This window comes from Monosiga brevicollis, genomic scaffold (genome assembly GCF_000002865.3).
Source record: "Monosiga brevicollis MX1 MONBRscaffold_15 genomic scaffold, whole genome shotgun sequence".
Classification (NCBI taxonomy): domain Eukaryota; class Choanoflagellata; order Craspedida; family Salpingoecidae; genus Monosiga; species Monosiga brevicollis.
The window spans coordinates 883,824-908,236 of NW_001865052.1; the positions used below are offsets into that span (position 1 = coordinate 883,824).

The 24,413-nt window shown below is 55.3% G+C and overlaps 4 protein-coding genes across 4 annotated transcripts; all 4 read right to left on the reverse strand.

The window, feature by feature from the left end:
- Window positions 1-1,141: 1,141 nt before the first annotated feature.
- MONBRDRAFT_26776 (uncharacterized protein) lies at window positions 1,142-2,419 on the reverse strand (the record flags this gene model as incomplete). The annotated part of the gene is made up of 2 exons (XM_001747187.1): window positions 1,142-2,295; window positions 2,371-2,419. 2 exons carry the CDS (start codon window positions 2,417-2,419, stop codon window positions 1,142-1,144), a joined length of 1,203 nt encoding a protein of 400 aa, XP_001747239.1.
- A 1,638-nt stretch (window positions 2,420-4,057) lies between these two features.
- MONBRDRAFT_26777 (uncharacterized protein) lies at window positions 4,058-5,095 on the reverse strand (the record flags this gene model as incomplete). Its single annotated transcript, XM_001747188.1, has 2 exons — window positions 4,058-4,971; window positions 5,047-5,095. 2 exons carry the CDS (start codon window positions 5,093-5,095, stop codon window positions 4,058-4,060), a joined length of 963 nt encoding a protein of 320 aa, XP_001747240.1.
- A 1,638-nt stretch (window positions 5,096-6,733) lies between these two features.
- Window positions 6,734-21,863, reverse strand: MONBRDRAFT_33070 (uncharacterized protein; the record flags this gene model as incomplete). The annotated part of the gene is made up of 36 exons (XM_001747189.1): window positions 6,734-7,647; window positions 7,723-7,817; window positions 8,421-8,516; window positions 9,149-9,262; window positions 9,471-9,619; window positions 9,713-9,859; window positions 10,110-10,220; window positions 10,300-10,530; window positions 10,610-10,669; window positions 10,756-10,944; window positions 11,050-11,169; window positions 11,383-11,640; window positions 11,828-11,898; window positions 12,261-12,530; window positions 12,941-13,052; window positions 13,247-13,354; window positions 13,435-13,502; window positions 13,578-13,765; window positions 13,955-14,031; window positions 14,112-14,355; window positions 14,579-14,706; window positions 15,465-15,665; window positions 15,744-15,815; window positions 15,925-15,995; window positions 16,106-16,267; window positions 16,356-16,686; window positions 16,760-17,420; window positions 17,488-17,920; window positions 18,341-18,512; window positions 19,159-19,258; window positions 19,382-20,124; window positions 20,234-20,329; window positions 20,400-20,509; window positions 20,605-20,652; window positions 20,811-21,717; window positions 21,804-21,863. 36 exons carry the CDS (start codon window positions 21,861-21,863, stop codon window positions 6,734-6,736), a joined length of 7,917 nt encoding a protein of 2,638 aa, XP_001747241.1.
- Window positions 21,864-22,153: 290 nt separating this feature from the next.
- Window positions 22,154-24,360, reverse strand: MONBRDRAFT_9500 (uncharacterized protein; the record flags this gene model as incomplete). Its single annotated transcript, XM_001747190.1, has 4 exons — window positions 22,154-22,823; window positions 22,943-23,427; window positions 23,526-23,560; window positions 24,222-24,360. The coding sequence occupies 4 exons, from the start codon at window positions 24,358-24,360 to the stop codon at window positions 22,154-22,156; spliced, it is 1,329 nt and encodes a 442-aa protein (XP_001747242.1).
- Window positions 24,361-24,413: the final 53 nt, after the last annotated feature.

Sequence of the window (24,413 nt, forward strand, 5' to 3'; positions counted from 1 at the left end):
ATAATATCTCAGCACGGGCAGACCAGACTCTAAAATTAGACGATGCGGTGTCTTTTTGGGTGGTTCAAAGTGAAGCTGGCACATTAGCTATTGCAAAGTAGCAGCGTGCAAAAAGGGCAGCCGTGGTATATTCACCACTACCACACCTAGTGAAGAAGCTCAAATCCTTCAGCCCGCGGACAAAGTAGTCTTGCATATCATGAGCTTTGTTCAAGAAGGGACAATTCTGTGTTGCATTTCTCATCGTGGGCGAACTGGGGACGCTGTTATCCTGAGCCAAGCAACTTGACCCCTGCCGACCTTGGTCGAGACGTGCCGTAATGACTCGTGCTTGGACCCCTTAGGCTGCAGGCAACCAACGCAGGTGGCATCCACCACGGTCACGTCGCCGGTCGCCTCACGAAGACATTTGCCGATTGCGGTGCGCTTGTGTGCTGCTCTTTTTGTCGATCAGTTTGTGCTGCAGGGTCAGAAACGAGGCACCTGTCATCATGCAGGGCTCCAACAAGAGAGATGCCCGACCAGACGCCGGCTACCGACCAGACGCCCTCCACGCGGTCATAGACGGCGCTGGGGTCGTCGTCAACATTGTACAAGAGCGGCCGTCGCCACGCCTGCACGAAATAAATTCAGTGCACGGGCGGCCAGCACGACCCCAAGCATCAGCCTGGCCCAGTGTATGTCGGCGCTCTACATGCCCATGTACGTCAACAAGGGGACATCTTGTCTCGCAGTTGGCCAGGGCACGACAGGGCGCGTACTCGCTCTTCGCAACAATAAACGCCACGCGCAGGGCGCAGGGCACAAGGCGCAATGCGCAACGGACACAAGGCGCTACGGGCACAAGGCGCAACGTGCAAGTTGAGACTGTCTTGAAGCTCCCACTACCCACAATTGGCCCCAGCTAAACTCGCGGTCCAAAAGAGGCAATCGTCTGCAAGGGTCGCCCTGCAACGGGCAAGGCACAGCGCGCACCCTGCTCTTGCCAGCAGCGCCGCTATCGCGATGGTCTTCCACAAGGAAGACAAGCCCCTAATGACCGAGGCCGTGCCCCCAGGCCTCGCCTTGCTCTCGGTCGACCATATAGAGACAGAACCACACAGAGAGAGACAGAGAGAGAAGAGAGAGAAGAGAGAGAGAATCAATTCGAATTCAAAGCTTTCAAAACATCAAGCAGCTTTTGACTGTCGGGCGCTGCTGTGGCTTCCCCTCTCACACAAAGCTCCATCGACTCGATCAGGCTCGGCAGCTCCTTAAGCGCGTGCTCCTCGTGCACCGTCGGATGCGCTGCCCTGTTACCATCGCTGCGCACACTATTCAATGCATTGAAAAAGTCGTCCAAATTACCCAGTCGTGGGAGCACGTCAGCATACGCTTGGACTGCCCACTCCTGAAGGCCCGGCTTCCACTTGTAAAACAAGGTGTGGAAATCTTCTGTGTCTGCTGGACACCCCTTCTGCGGAACACGACCTCGGAAGCCATCGTCTTGCGCCACCTGTGCGGTGGCCCAGTCCATGTACTTGAACAGCAGACGAAGCCGGTGGATGTCATCGTCACACGGCCATGAACAAGAGTCACTCGGCCAAAAGCGCTCGCCCACGATTGTGGCGAGCTTGATGATGATTTGGCGCTTCAAGATGGGATACTTCAGCGTTTGTCGGATCGTTTGAAGCTCCGCCTGCACCTCCTCCATCTGTTGCTCGTGTTTGGTTTGCATTTGCTCGATCTGTTCCTCTTGTCGCTTGTTGACGGCTTGTTGTTCCGTGAGCTCGTCCCGCACCTCCTTGATCTGTTCCTCTTGTCGCTTGTTGACGGCTTGCTGTTCCGTGAGCTCGTCCCGCACCTCTTTGTTGACGGCTTGTTGTTCCGTGAGCTCGTCCCGCACCTCCTTGTTGACGGCTTGTTGTTCCGTGAGCTCGTCCCGCACCTCCTTGTTGACGGCTTGTTGTTCCGTGAGCTCGTCCCGCACCTCCTCCATCTGTCGCGCGTGTTTGGTTTCCATTTCTTCCAACTTACCGAGCATCTCGGCTCGTAAGTCAGCATACGGAAACTTGTCCAGCTCGCCTTCAATCAAATTCAGGCGATTCTCAGACCCGTCCATTTGAGCAAGGGCCTCTTTGACCTTGGACATTCTGCTCCAAGCATTCATGTCACTGCTGGCGTCGATCGAGACGTGTTCAACACCAGACAAAACCCCGTGCTCATTCCACAGCTTCGAGCGCACGTTCTCGGATTTATTCTTGTAGGGCTCGTAGAGTGCGTGCTGCTTCTCCTCCAGCTCGCTACACTTGGCATCTACAACAAAGGCACGATCGGTGAGGTCTGCCCGCTAAATGGCCCGTGCTGCAGATACAAAGCCATTCAACTTACCAAGGTCGCGACACTTGACGAGGTGGGGAGTAACATCCCACCAAGTCATGTTGTTGGTCCGAGGACACCACCACGGCTCACATACACACCAGGGGCGGCTCGAACCCTAACCCTAACCCGAGGGCGATGGGTAGCTGTCAAGCTGACAACGACAACAAAAGTGGGGGAGCGGGGGCAAAGGCGGGGAAAGCCTCGGGAAATGGCAGACCGTGCCGTCGCCTTGCAAGGATGATATCACAGCACGGTCAATCACAAATTAGGCAGCGTCCTCTCGATGAAGCAATAAAGCGATCGAGCGATGGAGTAATGAAGCGATGAAGTAATGAAGCGATGAAGCGATGAAGCGATGAAGCGATGAAGCGATGAAGCGAAAGAGCGATGAAGCAATGAAGCAATGAAGCGATGAAGCAACAAAGCAACAAAGCAACAAAGCAACAAAGCAACAAAGCGATGAAGCAATGGGAAGCTGCCAAGCCGACAACGAAACAAGGGCCAAAGCCAAGGGAAGCCTCTTGGAAAATGCCACATCGTGCGTGTTTCGCCCAGATAATATCTCAGCACGGGCAGACCAGACTCTAAAATTAGACGATGCGGTGTCTTTTTGGGTGGTTCAAAGTGAAGCTGGCACATTAGCTATTGCAAAGTAGCAGCGTGCAAAAAGGGCAGCCGTGGTATATTCACCACTACCACACCTAGTGAAGAAGCTCAAATCCTTCAGCCCGCGGACAAAGTAGTCTTGCATATCATGAGCTTTGTTCAAGAAGGGACAATTCTGTGTTGCATTTCTCATCGTGGGCGAACTGGGGACGCTGTTATCCTGAGCCAAGCAACTTGACCCCTGCCGACCTTGGTCGAGACGTGCCGTAATGACTCGTGCTTGGACCCCTTAGGCTGCAGGCAACCAACGCAGGTGGCATCCACCACGGTCACGTCGCCGGTCGCCTCACGAAGACATTTGCCGATTGCGGTGCGCTTGTGTGCTGCTCTTTTTGTCGATCAGTCTGTGCTGCAGGGTCAGAAACGAGGCACCTGTCATCATGCAGGGCTCCAACAAGAGAGATGCCCGACCAGACGCCGGCTACCGACCAGACGCCCTCCACGCGGTCATAGACGGCGCTGGGCTCGTCGTCAACATTGTACGTGAGCTGCCGTCGCCACGCCCGTACGAAATAAATTCAGTGCATGGGCCGACAGCACGACCCCAAGCATCAGCCTGGCCCAGTGTATGTCGGCGCTCTACATGCCCATGTACGTCAACAAGGGGACATCTTGTCTCGCAGTTGGCCAGGGCACGACAGGGCGCGTACTCGCTCTTCGCAACAATAAACGCCACGCGCAGGGCGCAGGGCACAAGGCGCAATGCGCAACGGACACAAGGCGCTACGGGCACAAGGCGCAACGTGCAAGTTGAGACTGTCTTGAAGCTCCCACTACCCACAATTGGCCCCAGCTAAACTCGCGGTCCAAAAGAGGCAATCGTCTGCAAGGGTCGCCCTGCAACGGGCAAGGCACAGCGCGCACCCTGCTCTTGCCAGCAGCGCCGCTATCGCGATGGTCTTCCACAAGGAAGACAAGCCCCTAATGACCGAGGCCGTGCCCCCAGGCCTCGCCTTGCTCTCGGTCGACCATATAGAGACAGAACCACACAGAGAGAGACAGAGAGAGAAGAGAGAGAAGAGAGAGAGAATCAATTCGAATTCAAAGCTTTCAAAACATCAAGCAGCTTTTGACTGTCGGGCGCTGCTGTGGCTTCCCCTCTCACACAATGCTCCATCGACTCGATCAGGCTCGGCAGCTCCTTAAGCGCGTGCTCCTCGTGCACCGTCGGATGCGCCGCCCTGTTACCATCGCTGCGCACACTATTCAATGCATTGAAAAAGTCGTCCAAATTACCCAGTCGTGGGAGCACGTCAGCATACGCTTGGACTGCCCACTCCTGAAGGCCCGGCTTCCACTTGTAAAACAAGGTGTGGAAATCTTCTGTGTCTGCTGGACACCCCTTCTGCGGAACACGACCTCGGAAGCCATCGTCTTGCGCCACCTGTGCGGTGGCCCAGTCCATGTACTTGAACAGCAGACGAAGCCGGTGGATGTCATCGTCACACGGCCATGAACAAGAGTCACTCGGCCAAAAGCGCTCGCCCACGATTGTGGCGAGCTTGATGATGATTTGGCGCTTCAAGATGGGATACTTCAGCGTTTGCCGGATCGTTTGAAGCTCCGCCTGCACCTCCTTGTTGACGGCTTGTTGTTCCTTGAGCTCGTCCCGCACCTCCTCGATCTGTCGCGCGTGTTTGGTTTCCATTTCTTGCAACTTACCGAGCATCTCGGCTCGAAAGGCAGCAGCAAACGGAAACTTGTCCAGCTCGCCTTCAATCAAATTCAGGCGATTCTCAGACCCGTCCATTTGAGCAAGGGCCTCTTTGACCTTGGACATTCTGCTCCAAGCATTCGTGTCACCGCTGGCGTCTGTCAAGGCGTGTTTAACACCAGACAACACCTGGTGCTCATTCCTCGGCTTCGAGCGCACGTTCTCGGATTTATTCTTGTAGGGCTCGTAGAGCGCGTGCTGCTTCTCCTCCAGCTCGCTACACTTGGCATCTACAACAAAGGCACGATCGGTGAGGTCTGCCCGCTAAATGGCCCGTGCTGCAGATACAAAGCCATTCAACTTACCAAGGTCGCGACACTTGACGAGGTGGGGAGTAACATCCCACCAAGTCATGTTGTTGGTCCGAGGACACCACCACGGCTCACATACACACCAGGGGCGGCTCGAACCCTAACCCTAACCCGAGGGCGATGGGTAGCTGTCAAGCTGACAACGACAACAAAAGTGGGGGAGCGGGGGCAAAGGCGGGGAAAGCCTCGGGAAATGGCAGACCGTGCCGTCGCCTTGCAAGGATGATATCACAGCACGGTCAATCACAAATTAGGCAGCGTCCTCTCGATGAAGCAATAAAGCGATCGAGCGATGGAGTAATGAAGCGATGAAGTAATGAAGCGATGAAGCGATGAAGCGATGAAGCGATGAAGCGATGAAGCGAAAGAGCGATGAAGCAATGAAGCAATGAAGCGATGAAGCAACAAAGCAACAAAGCAACAAAGCAACAAAGCAACAAAGCGATGAAGCAATGGGAAGCTGCCAAGCCGACAACGAAACAAGGGCCAAAGCCAAGGGAAGCCTCTTGGAAAATGCCACATCGTGCGTGTTTCGCCCAGATAATATCTCAGCACGGGCAGACCAGACTCTAAAATTAGACGATGCGGTGTCTTTTTGGGTGGTTCAAAGTGAAGCTGGCACATTAGCTATTGCAAAGTAGCAGCGTGCAAAAAGGGCAGCCGTGGTATATTCACCACTACCACACCTAGTGAAGAAGCTCAAATCCTTCAGCCCGCGGACAAAGTAGTCTTGCATATCATGAGCTTTGTTCAAGAAGGGACAATTCTGTGTTGCATTTCTCATCGTGGGCGAACTGGGGACGCTGTTATCCTGAGCCAAGCAACTTGACCCCTGCCGACCTTGGTCGAGACGTGCCGTAATGACTCGTGCTTGGACCCCTTAGGCTGCAGGCAACCAACGCAGGTGGCATCCACCACGGTCACGTCGCCGGTCGCCTCACGAAGACATTTGCCGATTGCGGTGCGCTTGTGTGCTGCTCTTTTTGTCGATCAGTCTGTGCTGCAGGGTCAGAAACGAGGCACCTGTCATCATGCAGGGCTCCAACAAGAGAGATGCCCGACCAGACGCCGGCTACCGACCAGACGCCCTCCACGCGGTCATAGACGGCGCTGGGCTCGTCGTCAACATTGTACGAGAGCTGCCGTCGCCACGCCCGTACGAAATAAATTCAGTGCATGGGCCGACAGCACGACCCCAAGCATCAGCCTGGCCCAGTGTATGTCGGCGCTCTACATGCCCATGTACGTCAACAAGGGGACATCTTGTCTCGCAGTTGGCCAGGGCACGACAGGGCGCGTACTCGCTCTTCGCAACAATAAACGCCACGCGCAGGGCGCAGGGCACAAGGCGCAATGCGCAACGGACACAAGGCGCTACGGGCACAAGGCGCAACGTGCAAGTTGAGACTGTCTTGAAGCTCCCACTACCCACAATTGGCCCCAGCTAAACTCGCGGTCCAAAAGAGGCAATCGTCTGCAAGGGTCGCCCTGCAACGGGCAAGGCACAGCGCGCACCCTGCTCTTGCCAGCAGCGCCGCTATCGCGATGGTCTTCCACAAGGAAGACAAGCCCCTAATGACCGAGGCCGTGCCCCCAGGCCTCGCCTTGCTCTCGGTCGACCATATAGAGACAGAACCACACAGAGAGAGACAGAGAGAGAAGAGAGAGAAGAGAGAGAGAATCAATTCGAATTCAAAGCTTTCAAAACATCAAGCAGCTTTTGACTGTCGGGCGCTGCTGTGGCTTCCCCTCTCACACAATGCTCCATCGACTCGATCAGGCTCGGCAGCTCCTTAAGCGCGTGCTCCTCGTGCACCGTCGGATGCGCCGCCCTGTTACCATCGCTGCGCACACTATTCAATGCATTGAAAAAGTCGTCCAAATTACCCAGTCGTGGGAGCACGTCAGCATACGCTTGGACTGCCCACTCCTGAAGGCCCGGCTTCCACTTGTAAAACAAGGTGTGGAAATCTTCTGTGTCTGCTGGACACCCCTTCTGCGGAACACGACCTCGGAAGCCATCGTCTTGCGCCACCTGTGCGGTGGCCCAGTCCATGTACTTGAACAGCAGACGAAGCCGGTGGATGTCATCGTCACACGGCCATGAACAAGAGTCACTCGGCCAAAAGCGCTCGCCCACGATTGTGGCGAGCTTGATGATGATTTGGCGCTTCAAGATGGGATACTTCAGCGTTTGCCGGATCGTTTGAAGCTCCGCCTGCACCTCCTTGTTGACGGCTTGTTGTTCCTTGAGCTCGTCCCGCACCTCCTCGATCTGTCGCGCGTGTTTGGTTTCCATTTCTTGCAACTTACCGAGCATCTCGGCTCGAAAGGCAGCAGCAAACGGAAACTTGTCCAGCTCGCCTTCAATCAAATTCAGGCGATTCTCAGACCCGTCCATTTGAGCAAGGGCCTCTTTGACCTTGGACATTCTGCTCCAAGCATTCGTGTCACCGCTGGCGTCTGTCAAGGCGTGTTTAACACCAGACAACACCTGGTGCTCATTCCTCGGCTTCGAGCGCACGTTCTCGGATTTATTCTTGTAGGGCTCGTAGAGCGCGTGCTGCTTCTCCTCCAGCTCGCTACACTTGGCATCTACAACAAAGGCACGATCGGTGAGGTCTGCCCACTAAATGGCCCGTGCTGCAGATACAAAGCTGTTCAACTTACCAAGGTCGCGACACTTGACGAGGTGGGGAGTATCATCCCACAAAGTCATGTTGTTGGTCTGAGGACACCACGGCTCACAAACACACCGGGAGCAGCTTTTCAGCCCCGATTGCAAGAGGAGAGGTGAATGGAAGGAAAATGCAGTAACCCGTAAAAGAATGGCCACGTTCGGTTCCAAAGCACGAGGAAGCCCTCGGGAACGGGCGGACGCAAAAAGGCGACAAAGGAAACACCAAAAAAGGAACAGAGACAAAGAAAAGAGTAAACCAAACGAAAAATAAAAAATAAAAAACCTTCAAGAGGCTTGTTCTTGGCAAAAAGGTTCCCGTGACCGTGGCGGCCCGAAGAGAGCGTCAACAAGGCAGCACAAAAGGCAAATCGAGAAGAGATGGCAGTGTGGTGGGATGGCACAACAGAAACACAACGAGCCGCTCCCCAAACGCCTCACAGACTACCGAAGCGACCGAGTTCCAAAAGAACATCGAGTGAGGGGAAAAGAAAAAAGAAAAAAAAGAGAGAACGAGGAAGGGTCGAGAACCGGGCGCAACCCCGTTGAAGGTGCCATGGCCTTGGGCGCCCCCTACATTCTGTATTGGGAAGTGTACGGCAACGAGAGCTGATCAAGTCATTCTCAAGCACAGAGACCATCTCCCCCACCCGAGGCGGATCGTCCGGTCGCTGCACCCCAGCCAGCGGACCGGTCTTTAATGCATCGGCCCTTCGAGGTACGGCTTTCCTCTTGGCCCTGACCACCTCCCCACCTCCCCTCCTCCCATCCCTTGCCCTGCCCTGCCCTGCTCCAACGTAAACAACAGACACGCACACAACAAACAAGCACAGGTGGCTCTTGGTGGCGAGGCAACACCCTTCTCAACAGTCCTTCATCATCGCCCCATCTCCACAGGCTTTTGGCTCCGGTCACCCGACGCCACAGCGGCGTGGGCGTGGACCTATCTACAAGCCTGGTTCGAATGATCGGGCCCCGACAAAACTCCGCCCAAGTTGTAACCACACTCACACATCAATTCAGTCGTGCCTTTAAACCCCTTAAAAGTCACCCCTCCCACTCACCTAGCTCTCCTCCGGCGTGGCAGACAACCAGCAGGCTTGACACCTGGCCCACTCAGAGCCTCAATGCAAATACCAACAGTACCTCTCAAACCATCTACGCGACACCCCCATGGCTCGCCAAAGCCGCCTCCTTGGCCACTGTCTCAGGGTCATAGCAACACCTGACGCAGTACCCGCGAAAGAACAAGGTGGCCGCGAAATATAGCACAAAGCACCCAGATGCTCCCCACGCCAACACTTGAAACAGCTACAGGTCATTAAAGTACAGCAGAGAGTCACGGCCCAGGTCGCAGCCGCGCACACGCGCATCAACATGAGAGCTAAAACAAACAAAGGCAACGCCGAGCTCTCCAACCACAGATAACTGACAGCCGCCAAACTCACAATCTCAATCTCAATGCCATACAGGCGCTCAATGGAGAAGGGCAAGGCCAACAGATAGAGCAGAATGGCAAGGTAGATGGCCATGCTAGGCATCAACAACATCGGCCCGAGACGCTTGAAAAAAAGCCCAATGTGCCTAGCACCATCAACCACGTTGTCCCACCCATGCATTACGGCATGAAGCACAAGAAAAGGAGAGCAAACGCCCACAACAACAACAACAACGACAACAACGACAACGCCTGTTCCGCCGATGCACATTGCACCCAGCCTTCTTGGTTGTCTCAACTTACGTCAGTGGGATGAGGGAAATATTCATCTGGTACACTGTCGCCAGAAAGGTGGCCGCCAAGCTGCAGCAAAGCGACGAAAAGATACAGACGACATACATGCGCGAAAACTCCAGCGAGATGGCGCTTCCAGTGCCAGATGGTGCCAACCCCTAGCAACCCACACAGGTACCGTGGGGTTTAGCTGTAATGTTCCCAATGTCATTCCCAGTGCCCTGCCGCCTCCCTGCCGCCTCCCTGCCAACCAAGGAAGCACTTGCCTTTTGCAGGGTCAGAAACGAGACGCCTGCCAGCAGGGCTCCAACAAAAGAAATGCCCGACCAGACGCCGTCCACGCGGTCATAGAGGGCGCTGGGCTCGTCGGCATTGTACGTGAGCTGCCATCGCCACGCCTGTACGTAGCGAATCCAGTGCATGGGCCGCCAGCACGACCCGAAGCAACAACCCGGCTCGGGCACGCCGCGCACATGTACGACTTGAGAGCCCGTTGCTGCTGCACATGTATTGAACGAGTACAAGGTACATCGTTAAAAACTTTAGCACCGCTCTTCCAGAAAGCACCAGCATACACCTTGGAATGTCACGGGCTCAAAGCAGGAACTACACACCGTCGCTTGTTTGGCAAGCCAAAGCTTCACGCACTACGCCCGAGGTCGCGTGCTCAACAAAATATAGTGCCAAGAAGTAAAGAGCAGCAAAACCAATGGCAATGCCCCTCGTAGCCCAGGGAATTCCCACATCCTCGTAGACCACCTAACAAGACACGATTCGTCATTGACAAATGCACCCAAATTGTACCTCGACGCATGGTCACAATGCTCGTGGTGCATACCTCAACGAAAACACACCAGCTGGTCACGGCAGCTAGCACACCTAAGCCCATCAGGACGGCAGGGAAATACAGCACGTGGCGCAGCTTGAAGACAAACATTTTAAAGCTCTCCAAGGGCACAATAGCCATGACGGCTGACAGCAGGGTACTGATACCCAGAGCCAAAAAGTTGACGACCACCGATGCCAGGCCAAAGTAGGCATAAAGCTGAACTCGAGTGCTATTCGAGGCCTGTGGCTCGCACATCGGAGACAAGCAAGATGAGATATACAACCTCCATGCTCCCACGCCACCCTAAGGAACGACTTACCCGCGCCAGTTGCACTCCTGAATCCGTGACTGCACTGGTATCCATGGCCTCTTCAGGGAGCTGCGTTTTCATACCAAAACAAATGCCGGCTGATTCACACAAAACAAATCGAGGCTATCACGACGACCACGGCCTTGCTCACTGACCTCGCGCAGTAGGTCGAAATTGATGGCAGCCACCAGTGTTGCCACAACTGAGAGGCTGTTATAGGTTGAGCGTAGCGAGACAAAGGCCTGTCGGTCTGACGTGTTAGTACGCGCCAGAAGCGCAAATAGATAGCCGCCTGTCATCCATTGCAAGACTGTCTTTGAGGCGTGGTGATCGCGACACAAATTCTGTGTCCAGAGTGATCGGACGAATGAGATATCGGCGCGCCCCACTTTTGTCCCCTTCGTCGCCCGGGGCCTCAGACGAGCCAGCGACTCGTGGCTGGTGCGCACCTTGAGGAGATGGTTCTGATGCGACTCTCGAGGAATCGCTTGCACGATGTATCCACGATAGAAGACCATCAGCAAGCTCGCTCCACCAATCATTCCCAACGCAGCCCATGCCATTTGACGCTAGCAAAGAATTATTAGTATCGAGAAGTGCAGCGCGGGAAGATGAGGACGGACAAAGCCCGTGCTGGTAGCATCTCATCGCCTTATGACAACGGCGATGCGCAGCGAAGAGAGTGCACAGCGATGTAGAACAAAAGGTCAACCAGCCTCGGTGCCGCCTCTTGCTCCACCTCACTCAAAACACTGACAGTCTCGCCCGAACGAAACTGATACCTCATAGAGGATGAAAATGATGAGACTCAAGGAGCCCGCAAGGGAGGCAATACCCAAGACAAGCAGGAGATTCGGTAAAAACATAAGGTTGATCTTGGTCAGCAACCAGGACTTGAGTGCAGATTCGGGAACGGTGGCCAGAACGAAGGTCATCACAATCGAGGTGAACGTAGATGCCAGGTTGGCAAACAGGGAGATCAATGCCACCGTCAAAAACGGTGACAGAAGATGGCTGTCGGTATTGTACTCGGCAAAAGTCTAGATTATGGAGATTAGACGCAAGGAAATGCTGTGAACTTCACGCGTGGGAGCATAGCAGACTTTTCAACCCAGCCCTGCCACCAACTTGAAGGAGGACAAAGGAAATGAGCGACACGAGTGCAGAGATGGTGGCCGTGTTGTTAAACATGTTTGACGTTCGTCGAAACAGACGTGAAGCACGGACGCCACTGTGAATGGTCTTCTCCCAAAACCATCCAAGAGTCAGAAAATTGAGTCGATGCTTGCGTTGCCGATCTGAAGCCAAGGGCAACCCGTCTTTGAGAACAATCGTAGCAGCATCGACGGATATGCTCAAACCTGTCTACACTGCCTCTACCAAGTTGTGCAAAAGCTACCTTGACGAGAAGCGAAGGCAAAGTTGGATATGACAGCAATAGCCACGAGCGCAACGACAAGCGCGATCAAGGCCAGCGTTAATCGCCACTCGGAGGTGGCCGTACCATGGATCACGGTCACCATGTTTGGCAAGGCAACCAAAAAGCAAATCAAGCCTGACGCAGTAAATCGAGCAGGTGGTGTCAGACGGGCCTTGGACATGATCGCACAGCATGTGGCGGCAGGGTACCTCATTTCAATGAAAATGGCAATGCACGCACCCAAGATGGACAGGACAAAAGGCAACCCAGCGACAGAGTGATACCGCAGCAACATGCGCTGGGCACCGTCTTTGCCGTGATAAAAGAGCGAGGCGATGAGAAGAAGCGTGGATGAAAGGACGGCATACATGTTAAGGGCTACTGAAAGGTAGAGGCTGGTGGCGTAGATGAGCATCACTGAGTATTCTGTGCTGTCGCCGGTTGCAGATGAAGGACGCAGCCAGAGGCCTTCAAAGCTGATGCCTCCGATGATGGAGCTCACAATCGAGGCTGTGATCCTGAGAGGTGGTGGGGTGACCAGAGCAATCAGCGATGAATCAGAAAGAAAGGCGACATTGTCGCGTTAACGGCGTCAAATTCGTAAGATTGAAGCACCACACCAGAGTTCACGCATCCGTTCTGCCATGTGGCTTGAAGGGGTCCTAGAGAGCATTCAGACACGCCCATCCGGCCAGTGGAAACAAATGAGAAAACAGACGAAAACACGGGCTGTCTCTGGCAGACCAGCGTGAACCTGAACCTTGCTGCACACCTGGACTCGGCGAGGTGTAGAAAAGCTTTTGAAAAAGTGAACAAGCCAATAGTCCAGCGCAAAAGGGTGCTCACGCAACCTAGTACACATGCCCGTCTTGAGCAAGAAGCAGATGCTGTCGCTTGAACAACAGGGGCGAGGCACATACCGTGTGGCTTTGGTGTGGCGTCTGTATTTGGCTTGGTGAGGAGCACATAGAGCAGGGCTGGTCCAAAGAGAGCAAGCGAAACCACGAGACCGCCAACTGCGATGCGATACACCTTGCTCAAGCCACAGATCAGATGTGAGAAAACCATGCATTATGATGTTCTTCGTGTGGCCTGACATCGGCCTTGGTATACACCCGATGAAGTCGGAACAAGAAGCATAATACCCGATGCGTTATACGTCACATTCTGACACACACGCGCGCGTGCGCGCGTGTGTGTGTCGCCCAGCTCCCTCAAGAACTAACCTCGAGAGTATCACCGTAAGTTATGAAGCATAGGGAAATGAATGCACCCGTCAACAATTCAAAGCCAACGAGCAAGAGGATGGCTGGTAGAGCAATGATGTACAGCGTCTGAGTTGAGAGGCCCAAACGGCCATGATGAGATCCCCCAGTGCAATGTCAATACACAGCTGCACGAAACCCGCACACACCTTGCGTAGGGTGTAGCGCACAGAGCCCTTGGGAACCAACAACAAATTGGCCATTTGCAAGAGTGCCACTACCACTGCGAAGCAAGATGCATAGATGTGCTGAGCAAGGACGTATGGAACCAACGGTCGGCACCAGATCTTACCGGCCAAAAAGTTGACGCCAAAACTCAGCGAAAAGACGAGGCCATATCGAAGGATGTACTCGTTATCTTCTGAGCTGGAGTCAGCAAAGGTTGGATACTCCAAGATTCCCACCTGAATGCGTGAAGCATGGACGTTAGGCTTTGAACTTGGTGGACGGCGAGGTCCTTCCAGCAGACTCATCATGCACCTGAGAGATGGCGGCGCAAAAGGTGGCAACCACGGCCAAGTCGGACCAAAACGCAAGAAATCGCTTATGTAGGGCGCTCTCGGACAGGCTAAAGCAGCGATCGGCCAAAGTGGCAAAGCGTAGACTGGTCAGAACGGCATGCCCCATTTTTTGACGAAGCAGGCGCGTTTTAGCGGCCCCATGACATACCGCGAGTTGATGAGTTGTCGGAAGTATTGGGCAAAAAAGATGGCTTCAAACATGCCACAGACGCACCCGACATGCGTCTGCGATGAAGCAAGCGCTCGCATGAGCCTGGTCACCCCAAGTTCCCACTTCAGGTGCTCAGATGAAAACGCAAGCATACCGAGTCTGAAGTGTTTTCAGCGACATGATGATCAGCTTCTTCGTCCTCACTACTTTCGGGGTCTTCAGAAGCAGGCGCTAGGGCGTCCCTTGCTGCCTCAGGAGCGGCATGCTCCTGGGCCACGTCTGGGGCACCGGCACGACCGGTCGAGCGCTTGCTGAAAATCTTCTGGTTGATGACGTGGTCATCATCCTCATCTGCGTTGGTCTGGGCCACCAAGACGTGCGCGGTAGTCTGCTCTTGGCTGGCATCATCAATCGAAGTTACATGCACGTTTCGCGGCGTGGCCAGATCATACGCCCCCGCACGGGATGTCGGTTGTGTCGCAATCGTGGGCGTCAACCGCTCAGACGAGCTCAGCTCGAGAGAAAAATCCAAAGTTGTCGTCGGTTCCCCAGGTTGGCGACTAGAACGAGGCATGATGTCGCTCGCCAATCCGATCCCAGCCAACCCCCGTCGCGCCGAACCACCTGCAGAGCGATATGACAAGCACAGCTCCCAGCTCAGCAGGACTTACAAAGTGAGAGAGAGAGAGAGAGAGAGAGAGAGAGAGAGAGAGAGAGAGAGAGAGAGAGAATGTGTGTGTGTGTGTGTTCTGCTTGAAACAGCAACGAGCAAAGATTTCGCTTAAATTTTAATTTTTATGAATTTCGCTCAAGTTTTGATTTATGCATGCCTGTTGGTGGATCGTGAGCGCCTGTGTGTTCTGGTGTGCTGGCCTGCAATGTTTCCCACTAGTCACCAGGGTCTTGAGATGATGCAGCAGAAGAGCTCGGCATCGTCCGGGCCAAAAGCAGATGGAACAGGGCCCAGATACGGTTACAACAAGGTACCATCAACAAGTGGTCGGATTTGTTGTTGTTGAGCTCCAAACCTTGAGTTGCTAACTTGCTTGCTTTCAGGCTACATTAAATTTTCTATCAACACTTTCTGTCGCACGCGCAGCATGCATCTCACAATATTATTCTACAATCAAGAGGGGAGGTCGCTTGGAAAGCGATAACAACGTCCCACAGCGACGACGAGCCGAGAATCGCAAGCCTCCTCAGGCCTTGACTGGGTACTGCAAGTTCGTAGGTGCTCCATACACCACGGTGGCAGCTCCATTGAGGTATGGAAGTGTGCACATGGGTCGAGCTTGCGCCGTGGCAGCGGCAACATCAAGGGTGGACTGCCCCTTGGGCGTCGCGAAGCTCTGTGGTGCCCATGACAACAAATGTATCCAGACCATAAAATGGAAGTGAGGAGTGAGCCCTTGCGAAGAGACAGTGCCCTTCCACCACAGCAGGGCAACAGTGGATGGGTGCGCGCGAACAGCCAGAGCCGGGAACAGAAACCGCGCAATCATCTCACCTCCAGCAGATGGCGGGTGACCATGTCAATGTCTCGGTCTGTCACGTCCCAAAGGGTGCCCACGGCACAAGGCGCTCCGCTCAGAAGGCAATCCACAATCATGCCCGTGGGCTCAAATTCGCCTTGTTCACGCAAGAGCCCAGAGCTACAGCCCATGAGCAAAGCTGCAGCACGTCCCGTCGCACGCCGCACCGTCTTGGTCTAGCCACGTGCACAATGCTTGTGATCCATGCGTCATCAACAGCCCCCAATCACCACAGAAAAAATAGCCACACGTACCTTCACATATTTGGAGCCGGCTCCATGCCCACAATACAAGAACAGGTCGGCTTGTTCCAAGCTTGTAATCATCTATTTGTCAGCATACAACCGGACTTGTTCCGTGAGGGGCCTTCGAAATAAAAAGCGAAATGGCAGCGGGCCGCGCACATCACGATTGTATGTATAGACTCGGGCATACCTCCTCGGAGGTGGGCAGACGATCGTGGATACCCTGCCAAAACTTGGCTTCACAAAGCGGAAGAATGCGGTCTGGAAGGCGATGGGCGGAACAGGACGTGGCAGGTGAAGCCAGCTTGACGAAGAAGCCAAGCGTCGCCAGGCGCGGTGGTCAAGCGAATAAGACAAGCTCGTGCACCAACCACGAGTGTTTTTGAGATCTCCGGCTGGGTTGATTACGTAAGATGCGCGCGACACTTGGATATTGTGTTGCGTGCTTTGAGCCAGAAGGTTCCACGATGGTTGTCGATACACGGTGTGCGCCCTCAGGCTTGGCATCGACTCCCACGGCAGTGACTGGCCGTCTGTATGCGGGTCGCGGCACGCGCACGGTGAGCAACACTACGTGCATCAACTGACTGGCGATGCGTCTTAGTCGGAGCCGATGCGTACCTCGATCTAGCAAGAGAGACACTGGAGCTCGCCGCAGCTTGCGCGAGGTGGCCAAGCTGCCGCTGCCGCAATGGGACGCACTGTCGCCTGGCTTGCAACCTTCCTCAAGTCCACCACCTGCGTCACCAAGCACCCCGGCTCCAAAGCGACGGCGCTGGCGTGCATGTGGTCGAGCTGAGGGTGGCAAACGGCTTCGAGCTCGGCCCGCCATGGGCGTTGCCATAACGGCAACGTCTCGATCAACATCTTTGTCTTCATCATATCCTGCACGCTCAGTGCTGTTGTCACTCCCGCTTGTGATTGTCACGTGCGTATCCGCATCCACCGGTAGCTAATAAGCAGACGCGGGTCAGCCCATGAGTCATTCACCATCATGCACCCCCTTGAGCCAGCGACATGCTCACCTCAGACCAAGCTGTGGCCACGTTGTGCACCGCCTCTGAGACGACGTCAACGATCAGTTCTTCATCAGTCCCGTCCAAGTCGCCAAACAAGTCTTGCACAGCTTGAGAAAGATCCATGTACATTTTGGGAAATGCATCAGCCAGGCCTTCCACCAAGCTGGCCAAAAGCTTCTCTTGGGTTGGCAACAGCGGTCCATGCTTGGTGGTTGCGATTTCCTGTGCGCAGCGTTCCAGTTCTTTCTGCACAATTGCGCGAGCAGCTGGCGCCACAAGTGGGCCCAGAATGAGGCCTCGCCACAGGCCCAGCACATCAGCTTCGAGCTGGCGACAAAAAGCTTGGACTTCATTGTCTAGAGCTCGTCGTTGCCGCCACCATTCCACTTTGTCGTTGTCTGTCTGAGTGGGTAGCTTGATGGAGGCCGTATTGGCCTCGCGCAGCTTTTGCATGCGACCTTGCAGCTCTGCCAAAACGTGACTTTCCTTGCCCAAGCGCAGCAGCACTGGTCCGTCCACGTCTAATCGGGAGATCACGATATCGTATTTACAAGCAAAATCTTGAGATCCCTGCACACCCACGACCACTCCGCTCGTGTTTGACGCTGCCTCTCTCAGACTTTGTTGCAGATCGCGTAGTAGTTGCACGCTAGTTTGGGTGGTATTCCTATTGCATCGGTACGTGAGGGGCGGCGAATCAGGGCGTGCAGGATTCATGTCAAGGCCAGTCTTACCAGCGATCTAGCTCTTGCATTTGTCGTTGAGTAGTCACGCCCAGAGAGGCATAGTGATGGAGAAGTGCCTTTTCCGGCGCCTGGACGCCATAGGCACGGGTCAAGGCAGCATGGCACCGTCGAGCTTCAGTTGCAGCCAGGTGATTGTCGTGGGCCAAGATTCGCTCAAGTTCGATTGTCCAGGCTGACAAAGACGTTGGGAGGCAAGGTGGGGAGGTGGACGGCGAATCCTTGTTTGCTTCCGACACTTGAGGTAGGGTGGGCGGGGTCTCGGTAGCATAGTGGCTCTCCAGACGCTCAATCAGCTCTGCCTTGCGTCCTGACACGGGCAAGCCGAGAGCTCGGAGCCGATCTTTCAGCTCAAGTACTTTGAGTCCAGCCCAATCCGTTTGTACACCATTATTATCAGCACTGCACGGGTACGTTGCTTCATCTGCCGTCAAAGTTGCAGCGTCGAGTTGAGCTGCAAGGTCATCAACCGCCCGCTCAACTGGAGCCAATGGTGGCGCCATACTGGCTGCACCTTTGTGATGTCGCCAAGCGCGTGCTACGTTGTCTTCGTCCGCAGTCAGTACAGCTGCAACGCGAAAGCCCAAGCCAGGTTCTGCGACCCATGACTCTGCTTCGAGCAATGGCGGTGCTGGTGAGCTGTCCACCAGCATCAAGAGATTGCGCAGATCAGCTGATAGACAGGAGTCGGCGGCAAGGGCAGGAACGTTGAGCAGCTCCCCAACACGGCGTAGTTCGCAATGAAAGGCACGCTCTTCTTCAGCGGCATGGTGGGCCATATCTCGCGCGCCGCTCAAGTTTCCATTGACTAAGGCTACATAAGCTTTGGTGTAATACCACCGACCAGCGAGATACCGGTTCCTTGCAATTGCCGCCTCGGCCGTAGCCAACTGCGCTTCGGCATCGGCGACGTGGTGAAGTTGAGCCAGAAGCAATGCCAAGCGTAGCTGGGCTAACGCTTTGAGGTCAAGACTGTGAAGGCTATTGGCGTACTCAATCGCTCGCTCAAGGTATACCTGAGCGTCGCGAGGCAGACCTTGGTGTTGTGCAAAATTTGCCGTGTCCAAGAGAGAAAAGATGAACTGGAGAAGTAAAGACGTCCGGGCTGGGTCCGCCACCGCTACGGTGCGTTCGAGCTCGGCCGTAAAGCGTGCAGCAAGGCGTTTGCCCACTGCCAGTGCTTCACCCGAAGCTCCGCGGTGGTAGTGCGCCCAGGCAATGGCTGCGTCCGTTTTCCAATAGTCCGATGGTGCTTCGGCTTTGAGTTGCTCTCGCAGCGTCTCTAAGCGGGCTTGAATGTTTTCCGCATCAGCGGACGTCTCATGGGCGGTATGAAGGCGCAGTGCCAAGGCACGCAGCTGAGCATCCACTGGGTCATCAACTCCAACTTCAGCAGCTGCCAACAGCATGTCCAGGGTCTGTGCCCGGCCAACCCGCAGCAACACTTCTCCGAGCTCTGCATGGACGGCGAGGTGGGCATTGCTGTTGCTGCTTCTATTTTGAGGGATGGCCCCTTGAATGCGCGCGATGCTCCAACATACAACCATCTGATCGGGAAACAGAGCATGAAGCAGTTCCATGGGGTGATTTGGTGAATTTACAGAGGGCCCATAAAATTCCAACGAGCGCATATTTGCGGTGCACGAGAAGGCTTAGTCTTACCTGATGCAAGGGGAGAACCAATTTTTTGAGGTGTACAGCCGCCCATTCGAGCACACTGCGAATCAACTCTGCAAGGGCAGCGTTAAACTCGGTTTCAGCCCTACAAATGAGATGGCAAAACACCAATTCAAAGGGACGAATCATGTAAAGCTCTGCTGTTATGCTGAAATAGCGCACAGCTCAGTCAAGACCTTTGCAAGGAGGAGTGCAAAGGTTAACGTACAGCAGCTGGTCCAAGGCATGCAGGTGCGTCAATAATGTAGCAGGGTCAGCCGTGGTGTCTTCTTGGTGCTTCATCGTGCCATCTACAATCGCATGCAGAATCGCTAGCAGAGATGTTGGCGTTGATCTTGGGCTTTTCAGGCCATCCAAGCTCGGCTGAAGACGTTTGCGATCAAGGCCGGCTGGCAGAGCAAGGACCAGGCGGCTTAAGAGGTCCACGTCACTTCCCGAGGCCGTGAAGACCAAAGCCACTAGCTCGGGCACGACTGTGCCGCGAGTGATAAGCGAGCGATGCGAGGCATGTAGACATTTGAATGTCTCTTCGATGTCCTCTGTGGGTACAACCGCGCGAAGCACGTCTTGTGGGGCAGTAAGATCATTGGTTTTGTCAGGAGACGCTGTGTGGCTTGTTGATAAGCACTGCAAATAGCAGACTATAGCGTCAGCGCGATAGGCGGTGTCCGTCATGTGAGGCGTAAGCCAGCGCAGGGCCACTGCCACCAATTGTTCTCCGACAAGCAAATCTGACGCCCGTGTGGCCAGTTTGGTGGCTTGTTGCAGGAGCTGAAGGCGAGCAGTGCGCCGATCCGAAGTGGCCTGGCCGTCAGCATGGGCCAGCAACAGGGCCAGAGTTCCGAAAGCTATGGCACGGCTACTGTCTTTGTTGCTGAGTGCAGCCACTCCTTGGTTGTAAGTTTGGACATCAGCCACGTGCAAGAGGCCGCTGTAGCGCGCGGCTAATGCCTATTTGACGATGGGGGCGGGGTTGATGTCAATCGCGCACACAGGCGGCCAAATGGGCATTGGTGCATTTGTGGGTGGAGTCGGGACACAAGAGGAGCAGGCAGCAGACCTTGCTAGTGTGAAACCGAGCAAGTGCCGAAAGACACGAGAGAATGCCCGGAAAGGGGGTTGCAGGGTTCGTCACGCCCCACGTGGCTAGTGTGGCCTAACGATGTGGCGACACAAGCCAAAATGAGCGCTGATAAAGGCTGGTCCAAGAGCGTCGCACGACTTACCATGGCAGCCCAGGCTTCGGGGCTGACAAGTTGACCATCGGCTTGTCCAGTCTTTTGGAACATCGCCACGATGGCTGTGACAACGTCTTTGGGACAAGGCCTGCCGCTTCCTGCAAGCCAAGCGAAGCGTCAAGTCGATGTGTGAACTGACAGGCATAAGCGATGTGAACAGCGCAATCACATGAACTGGATGCCCAACACGTACTCAGTTGTGCGGCAGCGTATGTGGCGACATAATTGGCTAGAGGTGGGCCTGCGTTGGTTTGAGAGAAAGCCAAATCAGTGGTGTGAGGTACAGGTTCTGTACTCATGGGATTTTAACAAAGCGACGGGTATGAAAGGTCATCATCGCAGCGAAATTGCAGCAAGGGCACTATCACGATATGCGCCATCATTGCAATCATGACATACCAAACCAGGAGGGTGACCAAGAGCTGGGGATGGACTGAGGTGCCTCGCCCGCAACGCACAGGCGAACCAACCAGCACACCCACTGCACGCGAGCATCCTGCTGCGGCAGGCGGTTGAGAAGCGCGAGCGTTGCCTCTTTGGCTTGCAAACGGGCTAAGAAGCAGGCTCCAATTTCTAGCCGACCAGGTGAGGCTGGCCTCAGGGCCGGGTGGGCGAGAAAGTGCTGCACAGCTTGCTCAATGGCGACCCTAGCCGTGTTGTCTGCCTTGAGGATGGTCTGCAGTCCTGCTTCGTTGAGCTTATCAAGGTCAAAGCCAGCTTCAACCTTATGATCGTTGACCAGAAATTGTAGTTGAAGGAGTACCACGGCGGCACTGGGCGCTGCAGCTTTGATGGTGACCATGACCAATTCTCGCAGGGCCTTGATGAGAGCTGGGACGATGCGATGGGTGCGGAGTGCCTCCCAGTCGAACAGGTGAAGGCGTGCACAGGCGTCTTGCACAGAAGTGCCGTGACAGAAGGTTTGGCACCGAGCGTAGCACTGCATGCAGCGCAGAGCAACGTCCAAAACTAGGTCTACGGAAACGGAAAGGCAGGCGTTTTCTTGCTGACTGGACGGCGAGCCCGAGCCTTGAGTTGGATTTGGCTCGCATCGCTGAAGAAGTAGGCCGTACAATTTGCCTGCCAGGTCGTAGCGCTGTGCTTGGAGAGCGCCTGCGGCAACTTTCATGACCAAGCCAGCCCGCGCGTCACTTTTAAAGCTGGGCTGCTCGAGTAAACTGGTCAAAAATTGTATGGCCTGCGCCTGAGCGGCATCTGGAAGCGCCTTGGGCGTCGAAGTGGCCAAGGCCGCTACTATCTTCGTGGCCGCAGCCCATTGCTTGGTGGCGTCGAGTTGTTGGTGAGCCTAGGGGAAACGGTTGAAAGCAAGAGCATCAATGACGGTTGATTGCGCCCCTGCGGAACAACGCAGCGCGTGAGCTGTCTTTTTACCTCGAGAGCCAGGCGAAAGGCCCCGTCGTCGTTGGCCTGCAGCGCAGCCAACACCGCCATTATTGGCGCGTCGGTGCAGATTTGGCTTTCAACAAGTGTTGACGCTTCGCTCATCAAAAGCCACCCAAGGTACCGTGGCGAACCAGTCCAGACGGGGCGCGTTGGTGCGCGGCTTCTGGTTAAATGACCGGACAGGAACGAGATTTTCCCATCAAGACTGTTCCTTCCTTGATGCTCGATTTGAATATTTGGCGGGAACTCAAACGCGTCAAATGCGAAAAAAACATGATGCGAAAAATACAGCTCAATCAATTCAATAGAAACATCGTATCTGACAATTTTATCTGACATCAGAGTGCGTTTTCTTCCATGGCGGCACGAGCGACGCCGCTGGGGAGGCGCTGAAGCTGGGTGTAAATGTCAAACGCAATGGCCTGGCGGCTGTTCACGTGGGTTTCCAGCGTGTGCCGGCAGGCAAAGTCAAACTTCATATCTCGTGCGCGGAGCCAGGGGAGAATAATGTCACCGTAGAGCGAATAGAGTGCGGTCATGGGCGGCACAGCCGCCAGCTGCTCAGCAGCAGACAAGGGTGCGCAGCGAGCACGTTCGCGTTGGGTGGCATAAGGTCCAGTGTTGCTGGCGGTATCGGCCTCAGCCTCACGCTGGTCTGCCGGTTGCGGGGGTGACGCCAGTGCCGCCCAACCCTGCCAGGCTCGCTCGGTGCTGAGAAGGAACCGTCGCACCTCGGCACAGCTGCACGCCGATGCACTCTTGGCTGGGGCAAGCTGTCGACCCTCATTCGGTTCTGGAGTACGTGACCGCAGCTCCTCGGACAAGGCCGCGGCCTCGTGTCCTCCGCAGCGACAGGGAGTTAGTGGGCGCCCGTCTGCATCATGGCCGTGGTACAGCTGAGGTGCCAATCGCGCAAGCCAGGGCAAGCGCGTCCAAGGAATTTGGGCAAAGTCGTGGTGTTCGACGTGTAGTAGTTCATTGACGGTGAGCCAATTGTACATGGTCGACCTGGTGGAGGCAGGATAGCAAATGTTGAGCCCACGACAGAGAAAAATTTGGTGGTGCGGGGGGCAGCAGATCAGCGGCAAGCCAGGAGGACAAGCAGGGCATGGGGTCATGACACCAACCCGTAGTAACTCAACGAGGGTTGAGCGGTGTATTGGTAGATTGGAAGCGCTCGCTGAGCCACATGGCGCCAAAGGGCACGGTGCTCGCCCGGGCACAGAATGTCACCGTCCAGGCTCGGGGGTGATTCGCACACGTGCTGTGTTACCCAAAACGCAAGCAGAGGGTGTCCGAGAAAACCCATGGAGAAGGCGGTGGAGAGTACCAAATAAACCAAGGCCTGGGAACCCGCCTGTTGCCAAGCCAGTCGATAAGCCACGGCGGTGGCGGCTAGGTCAACGGCTGCGTAGACGACCTCGCGCTGGTTAAGAGCGGGGTGGATGCAATACCACGTTAAGAGGGACCCAAAGTAAATGACGGGGAGGGCTAGGGCCACGGCCGAAGCCCACAACACCGAGCCGACCGTCGAGTCGAGCCAGCGCACGGGGACCTTCTCCCAGGCCCAGAACAGGGCAGTGGCATCGTTGTCGTACGGCGTTCCCGCATGCTAGGCGTAGAGATTGTTCAGATGTCAGGTTAGCGGTGCACTTGGAGCAATGCGAGAAAGAAGAGGTTGGTCAGCACGCAGTGCAGAGAAGGACCTACCAAGTGATGCATGGCATGACCACCTTGATGATAATCTGAAAAGGCGGGGAAGATCAAGAGGCATGAGAGGGCCCACAAGACTGCTTTGTGGGACGTGAGGTGTTTGGAAAAGCGCGTCGTGTGCAAAACAAACAACAAGCACGACCAGAGCACGTCTTCAGCCTTGGAGGTCAGATAAAGGAGGCCGCGCAACGCACAGGCAAACCAGGGTATGGAGGTACACGCTGATCCAGCAAGTGCCACAATCTGAGGGTGATTGATGTCGCGGTGCGTGAGAAGGCGCACTCAAAGGGAGGCACCGAGGCCGAACCAAAGTTTATCATCAAGGCTGGGGTTGGAGGTTGGGGTCACGAACCGTTGTGGTCAAGGGGTGGCAGCACATGTGACTGATAAAGCCCGACCAGGTGGGAGGAAACGCATGGCGAGGCGCCCTTCGCTGATGACAGAGCTCATGGTTGAGGGCTTGGAGGTTAAAGGCCAGCAGACTCCCAGCAGTGCCGGCAGCGAGGGTCACGGCCCACCAAGGCAGGCCGTCGCATAGGCAGGCCAGGCCCAGATGAAGAGACGCCAAGCCCAGCCCCAAGATGGGCGTGGCGGGCTCAGGAGTAGCTAGGTTCCAAGACGCGACACAAGACCAAGCGATGTGAGGCGGACCGGCAGACCTCTGCCAACATGAAGCGGCGCGGGTCATCTTACCCAGGAGAGCCTTGATTTCCGGGTGGGTGCGCAAAAGCAAGGCCCGGCGAATTCCATGCCAATGAGCTGCCGATGGCTTATCCGTTTGCCACGCCAGCCAAGACTTGGCCACCTGGTTGGGTTGATAGGTCAGGACCATGATGCACTGTTGATGTCACGGGCACCTCCTCCACCGCACGGCATATTAGCCAC